General features: G+C 37.5%; 1 protein-coding gene across 1 annotated transcript; it reads left to right on the top strand.

Annotated features, from left to right (window-relative positions):
• Positions 1-1,208: 1,208 nt before the first annotated feature.
• On the top strand, positions 1,209-7,067 carry LOC148366332 (uncharacterized). The gene is made up of 5 exons (XM_088335202.1): positions 1,209-1,326; positions 1,598-1,649; positions 1,733-1,804; positions 4,233-4,317; positions 4,400-7,067. The coding sequence occupies exons 1-5, from the start codon at positions 1,288-1,290 to the stop codon at positions 4,446-4,448; spliced, it is 297 nt and encodes a 98-aa protein (XP_088191328.1). The 5' UTR covers positions 1,209-1,287; the 3' UTR covers positions 4,449-7,067.
• The last annotated feature ends 1,382 nt before the right edge of the window (positions 7,068-8,449 follow it).

The raw sequence follows: 8,449 nt of genomic DNA, 5'->3' as shown, positions 1-8,449 counted from the left end.
ACTTTTCATCAGGCAGATCCGCCATTGTTGTTTTGGTCTCGCGGTTCGCGTTTTCGTCTGCACGCCGATCTCATTGATTCGAGATGATGTCATTGTTGTGGTGGTTGTCGTCGAGGGAAGGTGAAAATCAACACAAAATTGTTCATTTCTTCAGTGTCAGTAATAAGTCGAAACATAATGCAGAAAGTGATAGCAACGGCAATAATTCCGGCACGAAAAAACGGCGGAGAAATTCTTCGGAAGATCGCAAAGGCAAGGAAAACACGCGTGTAGAAGCGAACGACTCGACGAAAGAAAATAAACAAAAGAATACTAGCAAGAAAAGGACTTTTCTGCCAAACTGGGTTAAATTATATTCCTGTTTGCGCTACTAGGAGGATGATAATGGAGGCTACATGTTCTGTGATGCATGTCCCCATTGTAACAAAAAAACTAGATCGCATAAATCATTTCACAATACGAACTTTCAGAAAAGCACATTGGATCGGCACAACGACAATGAAAACCGCAATTTAGCTATGAAAATTCCGTTGCTGCAATTGGACCTTGAGAAGGCATTACAACTGTGGCTGGACAGCAAACCACGAAGAATATATGAACTGAAAAATCTGAACTGATTAAAACTGCATGAATATATAGACTAATATTTTAGCAATATTATTTTGTGTAATGTACAATATTTTTGTGAACTGAAAAATCTGAAGTGATAAGTGCTTTGTATTATCAATTAACTGTGATGATTAAAACTGAATGAATATATAGATTTATATTATTATATTATATATCATATATTAGTCGCCGATTTACAATTTCAACCTCGATAACACTAAATTTTGGGGAGCCGTAGATCCCTTTTGGGACGCATAGATTTTTGAGCATGCGAGTCCCCGGGACCTATCACTTTTTAGAGGTAAAATGAACACTGCTGGTTTAGTCTTCATCAAGGTGAAGTTTCCATTAAAAAGTCAAGCCATTATTGTTCAAGGTCAGCTTTTTCCAGGAGGGACGTGGAGTAATACACCCTTTAAAGTCCTACAGAAAGTACGAGGATGCAAACGGCTGTTTTTTTTAATCAAAATAGCAAAATGTGGTTTTAAAGCGTTAAGATAAACTACCAAAACCTCACCTTGCAGATTTGCACACAAAAAACATCACCACATAGAAAGGTTTACAATTCGAACGTGATAAATCCGAGCTTCGTCCCAGCACGTGAACGCCTCGCGTCAGCAGGCGTATAAACGGAATTGAGACGAAAACACTGATAACTTGCAAAAAGTCGCTTCTAAAATGCGGAGGGAAGCGCAGAACGAAAGCAAATTTGCAGAGGTAAGATATCGTGTCGCAATTTATGTCAAGACTATTTCCGTTTTACTCGCACAGAACTGAAAATATTTGCAAGGCGTCACTATTGAACATGAGGGTCAAGAGTAACTGCATTTTCTTATCTTCCGTGTTTACTCTACGCCTGTTTACCACACAGAAGGTCCACATTCCTACTTTTCAAATATCACTTTCTTCTTAATTAGTGTCCTTTATTGGTAATAAAACACAATCAAACTCCCATGTTTACATTTTGGGGATACATTTCCCCCCCTAGATTGTTGACCCAGGTCGAACCTGGCGGGCGTTGCAAGTTCTGCAGAAAAATGGTAAGTTTCCAGTCAAATAAATCAACTTACAACTGAAATTATATATATTTTTCCATTTTAAAATGAATTTCCACAATTCTAAGGTTCCACTGCAGCAGCTGCTCGTCCACCAAGCACCGAAGATGTTTTAAATACAAGCAACGGGATCATTCCAGGTGAGTTGCAAGCAAGATTAACACTTAAAAGAGGATTTTGGTTTTCTTTTGAACGCAAGATTCTACATTTTTCCAGTTGTTTGTGGTCATTTTGAAAACTTAACACAGTAGCAAAATAACATTAAATAAGTATAAGAATTACACATTATTTAATTAGTCAAGTCATGTTTTTCTGCCCTTGATCACAAGGAGTCTCAAAGGGAAAATGTTCACACATTTTTTCAATTAAAAGACTAAATGGAATAGACTTTAGCTAATCATCATCATGCTTCATGAAATCTCAATAACGTATGCTGATTATTTGTGGTTATATTTATAGAAAAAGAAATAAATGGCGAAAGCTACCACATGGGGCGGCCATTTTGCTTGTCCAACGACAATGACATCAGTTGTCTACAGTTGTCAATGTCTAACTTTTAAAAATGGTTTATTTTTTCCTTTATTGAACATTTGCATATACATTACAATACAAATATCTAACCAGTGTGGTGTAACCAGTACATTCAAACTGTACAATAAACCCAATTGCCAATAAAGGATAAAAAACACGAGTAAAATAAAACATGCTAGGCGGGAAACAGAAATTGCAATAAAACTGCCAAAAATGTTTGCAAATATTCTTTGTTTTAATGGCCTTCTGGTTCTGGAAAAGCTTTATAAATATTGTGTAATGGTTCTCTTCAAATTGGAAGGAAATTAAAGATTTTTTTCCTACTATAATTTGCATTTGTGAATATAGAATTTCACTGTGATAAGAGTGACAATAAAGGTTTCCTTTGGCCTTTACTTAAATGTCCCTGAGTCATATATGCCAAGTACAATATTCAAAATAATTGAAACCTATTGTCAGTGTTATAACTCAAGTTCCTTAAGATAATGAAATAACATATTTAACTGCAAACAGCTTAGTTGAAAATAGTCTTTAATGTTCCTGGAAGCTGCTTAAAGCATTTCACAGTAAATAAATACTTGAATCTTCTAAAATTCCTCTTTTTTAAAATCGTACTTATTTTTCCCAATTGGTTTGTCTTGAAAATACAAAACAAACCGTAAAAGCATGTTGTTTGGGTCGTTTATCGGGCTAATAGTTGGCATTAATTGAATCTTTTCTGTCTAGAGTCAAAGCTAGTTGTGTGACATTCTCTTATCGACTTTGTTTTTAGAGGTTTTTTTTCAGTAATATTTTCGTTTTAGTTGGTTTCATTTATTCTTTTTCTCCTATTTAGTTTCTCAATTTAGTCCCTGTCTTTGTTTGTGACTCAACATCTCCAACAATCGTTTTGGCATGTTTGCCACTTCCAGTTTGAAACAAGCACATGGTGATATTGTTTTATTTTGAATGATTCCAGGGAAATATATTGTAAAAACATTTTCTGTAAGAGTAAGACTCAAGAGACGAGTTTTATCATTTGATTCAGCTTTAATAACATCCGAACTCATTGATATCTCGCAACATACTGTCTTCTGAGAATGGGTGTGACCCGAAAAGTCAGCCCCATTTTCTCAACCGCATCAAGCTTCTTTACACTTTACACCAAGCACATCGAATGGATGCACAAGATATTAAACGATAAAAACGTCAAAGTTCTTAGCGCGCTGGAGATGAAGTATAGAATGTTTACACACGAACTAGGAAGAGGAAGCGGATTTCTTCTTCGATGGTGACCTCTCACAGCGCCTCACGGTGGAAAGAAGCACTACAGTACTGTCCTCTACTCAAAAAAAGGTCCATACAATACAAAATCTAACTTACAGCAATGTCCAGATTTTTTTCGACATCGCCGAAAAAATATTCATATCTACCGCTTTTCGTAACTCGAATGTTCGTAAGTAAGGGAGCGTCTTTATCGATTCGATTTCGGTTATTCGCGCAGCCCTATTTAAAAGTCTTGAATTTAACTTGCCTTAAGCTGTAGGAACAATGATTTAATCGGCCCGTGGAATTAATAAAAATGACGATACCGATATCCGTCCAATTCATAGATATCAGTGCCGTTAGTCAGCCCGCCCGATAATTGGTCGACCTCTTAAAAATGATTGTTTTTAATGTCAAATGGTTGTCGTCGTTTCCCCTGTCAGTCTTGTTCCACGGACAGACTGAGGAGATCATTTCTTCCTCATGCCATGAGGCTCTTTAACTCCACCCGGGGAGTAAAAGCCCACATTAAACCACACCCCCGCATTGCATATTACCCTATTTTTATTATAGTGTGTATTTTATGTAGCACTTTTTAAATACTCTATATCAACACGTTACATTGGGTATTTATGTATTATATTCCTTTTACTTTATTATTGTTTTATTTTCAAGACAAGGATACTGCTTGAAGTGTGAATTCCCCTACGGGGATGAATAAAGTATCTATCTATCTAAAATCTGAAAAACAATTCCCGTATGGACTGCAATGTTTTACCGATGCTCCCACAGGCGCCATTGCGGCGGCAATGTTTATCTCAATGTTACTGGGCCTCTACGCCGTACTGTGGAAGTGTATGGTGTCGCCGCCTCAAAGGTAAACCGAAGCGGCCCAAACTAGCACGGCGCCCAAAAACAACCGCAAGCTAGCCTCACTCGCAGACGTCCCCCTTTTGCAGAAAGCGCCGGAACGCAAGAGCAAGGATCCAGCAGAGGGTGACGGCGTGACGACGGCTGCCGTCCGATTCCGGGTTTTCGACTCGCGTTTCAAAGTTGATGACGGAAACGTGAGCTAAGTTGTTTTTGAGCGGTTCCTGCTCTGGACCACGTTGGAAAGGGCTATTCTGCTTGCTCCTTTTAAAGCAACAGAGTGGAAACGTTTGGCCTCTAGTGGTGAACTCATAGAATGCATTGTTGTGAGGTTGGCGAACTGTTGAACCAGTGGTTCTCAACTCGGGGTTCCTGCTAATCCTGGAAAATTCGTAATAGGCATTAAATTCATTCTAAAAATAAGGCCTTATTTGGCATTAGAATGTCTTAAATACAATTTTGGAGCACATTATTAAGATTTTTATTTGTTTAAATTAAAAAGATTTAGTAATGATAGTCTTTTTTTAGTAATTCACCGATTTACTTTTGTGGCAACATGGCGTGATCACAATAACGGATCTATCAAAACGGTGATGTGGTTTCAGTCGGACGCATGTCTTCGGTCTACCCACTATACATATAGCAACTTCGGAAAGAGGTGCTTAGTTTGGACCGTGGCTATCGGGTGAACGTTTTTCGCCATGGCTAGGAGTTGTGCTGGGTAATGTGTACGAGGCGCGATGAATTGCGATCAGGAAATATTTGTTTTTATTTGTTTCAGTTTATTTGTCGACTTGGTCTTAAATTTGATTTCAAAAGGCATTAAAATAAGCCTTAAAAGTCTTGAATTGAACCTGCCTCCAGTTGTAGGAACCCTACAACTGATCTGAATTTAGGACCCAAATGATAATCCATTAAGGCCCCAATGTGTAATATTTAACCACTAGATGGCACTGTGTTGTTTAGTACGAGCAACAGCCAGTGATTACAGCAGGATGCCGGACAAACATTGCGCCTACCTAAGTGGGGAGTCCATGGTGAAAAAGTAGAAATTTCTCAACCTATTTGTTATGATAAAAATTAGCATTGTTATGATAGTTCTTGTATTTTTGCCTAGCATGCAATGTTTTTTTCAATGGTTGAAAGCTTTTTGTACCACTAGGAGGCACTAATAATTCAAGCCGTTCCATTACTTAAAAGGATTGGGGAGTTTAAGCCAAAAATAATACAATTTATTCAAATGTTTCAAAGACTAATGACCAGCTAAACCAAAACCACCTCAGTTCCATTTTATGCTCATTCATTTGCTTTTTAAATAAAATTCAAAACTCAAAATAAACAACAAAACACAACAAAAAAATGACCAAATAATTACTGAATTGTGACAAAATAACCAAATAAAGTACAAAGTAAATACCAAAATAATGACAAAATGAATACATATATGAATGTCATATATTGAGGTATTATGTGATTTATCATGAGTTCATACGGCGTATATTTAAAGGTATCACTTATCCATTTATTTCTGTTAATGGTAGAATTGGCCCTCCATATGCTGCTGGCTCCCTTTTTAAAGCGACATTTCAGAAATGGCGCCCTCTAGTGGTGAACTCACAGAATGAATTATTGTGATTTAGACCTGTTAAACCAGCAATTATTTTGTTTCCTTTGGGCCACCATAACGAAAAATGGCGGCAAAACAAAAGTGACACTCAACCCATGCAGTTCAATTACCATAATTTCCAGAGTATAAGGTGCACCTAAAATCCTCAAACTTGCCAGAAATTAAAAAGTGAGCCTTGAAATATAGTTTATAGAAACATTGTCATTTTAATCGAAAGTCACAGATAAGGTAGCCATTTATAAAACATTACATTATAGTTGTGAAACCAGATTTCCTAATATTTGTTGTATAAAATTATTTCAGATGTTTTATTTATAATAAACTTACTCCTAAAACAGTTTTAATTTCATCGCCTTATAATTCAGTACACTTTATATATGAAAAATCTCACGAATACTTTTGAGGGTACATCTCATGATCTGATCTGTCAGTAAATACAGTACTACATCCAGGGTTGGGTAGGGTTACTTGATTACTTTCAATTACTTTTGGATTACTCCAATACCAAATATGCAAATAAAAGACAAAAGAAACTAAATATGAATAAAATGATGACTCACAACACGTGGTAAGCTTTCTCTCCTGGCTTTGATCTCCGGCAAAACTAACATAAAATGCGACAGAAACAAAATGAAAATAAATCCAAACAGCTTGCCAACATCATTTTTGCCGTTCCATGTATTCCGTTACTCCCCAAGCCTGCACAAAATTTAGTCATTTTATTCATATTTAGTTTCTTCTGTCTTTTATTTGCATATTAGGTATTGGAGTAATCCAAAAGTAATCCAGTTAAAATAACCCTACCCAACCCTGAAGTCTACATCCATCTTGCAAGTAAGAAAATTATGTATTTATATGAGCGTTTTTTCTTTTTTTGCAGGATTTTACTGAAAATAAAACTGTTTTTGTGAATATAAACGACTTTTTAGCCACTCCCCTGAAAACGAATAAAAAGATGACACCCAAGTGCTGAATTTTTATGGATAAATTTGCATATTTCTATTTAGGTGTGGGAGAGAAAAACATTCTAAATATGTAAGTACTCCAATACCAGAGCAATTTTAACATCAATCTAACATTTACAGGGTTTGTACGGGTGCTTGAAATCCTTGAATTCTATCAAAGGTTTGAAAAGTCAAGTCAAGTCATTTTTATTTGTATAGCCCTAAATCACGAAGAGTCTCAAAGGGCTTCACAGATTGTTACACTATATTACACAAACTATTTTCAACCGACAAGAGGAGTAGGTTATTCGTATGCAATGGAGTAGAAGTGAGTTTTAAGTTTAGATTTAAACATTTCCACTGAGGTTGCAGATCGAATCTCAGGGGGAAGAGCATTCCACAGCACCGGTGCCCGGATGGAGAACGCTCTCGAACCAGCAGAAGACTTCTTTGCTCTCGGGATCATCAGAAGACCAGCACTCTCAGATCGTAGGCTTCGGACCGGGACATAGTGGCAGATCAGATCTGAAAGATAAGAGGGAGCAAGTCCATGTATGATTTTGTACAATACTAAGAGAACTTTGAAGTCACATCTTTGGCTAACTGGGAGCCAATGCAGGTTAGCCATAATCGGTGTTATGTGATCGTACTTTTTTGTCCTAGTTAAAAGCCTCGCTGCGGCATTTTGTACTAGCTGAAGAGACTTGATTCTGGACTTCGGGAGACCGGAGAGTAGTGCATTGCAGTAATCGAGACGGGAGGTAACAAATGCATGAATTATTGTTTCCGCATCAGACTGAGACAGTATTGAACGGATTTTAGCAATGTTGCGAAGATGGAAGAAGGCAGTTCTAGTAATTTGCTTTACATGCATCTCAAAGGATAGATCAGGGTCAAATATGACACCTAAATTTTTAACTGAGTCACTCTGTGTGATGTGACATTTGTCAATGTTCACAGCAGTTTTTGCGAATAAGTCCCGGCATTTAGAAGGACCAATGACTAACATTTCGGTCTTTTCAGAGTTAAGACGCAAGAAATTGAGTGACATCCACTCTTTTATCTCAGTGAGACAGGCCTCCAAATTTCCACAGTTTAGTGTGGAAGATTCCTCCAACGGAAGATATAGTTGAGTGTCGTCTGCGTAGCAGTGGAAGCTGATATTGTACTTGTGAATAATATCACCTAATGGAAGCATGTAAATGTTGAAAAGTAGGGGGCCGAGCACTGAACCCTGCGGAACACCGCAGGTAACATTAAAGGGCTCAGATGTCGTTTCACCATATTTAACACAGTGCGTCCTATCTGAGAGGTAGGATTTGAACCACGAGAGGACGGCTGCTGAGAGACCAATCCATTTTTCCAACCGTTCTAGTAGGATATTGTGGCGCACTGTGTCAAAAGCAGCACTAAGATCCAGCAGCAGCAAAAGTGATGAAGCGCCAGAATCCATTGACATTAGGAGATCATTTGTTACCTTGATCAGAGCTGTCTCAGTAGAGTGGTTAGCCCTGAATCCTGATTGCATGGATTCAAAAAGGTTATTCTCCGATATGAAAGCATTCAGC

This window comes from Urocampus carinirostris, chromosome 5 (assembly GCF_059441175.1).
Source record: "Urocampus carinirostris isolate Australia breed hairy pipefish chromosome 5, RoL_Ucar_1.0, whole genome shotgun sequence".
NCBI classification, from domain to species: domain Eukaryota; kingdom Metazoa; phylum Chordata; class Actinopteri; order Syngnathiformes; family Syngnathidae; genus Urocampus; species Urocampus carinirostris.
This window is presented reverse-complemented; position numbering and strand designations above follow the sequence as displayed.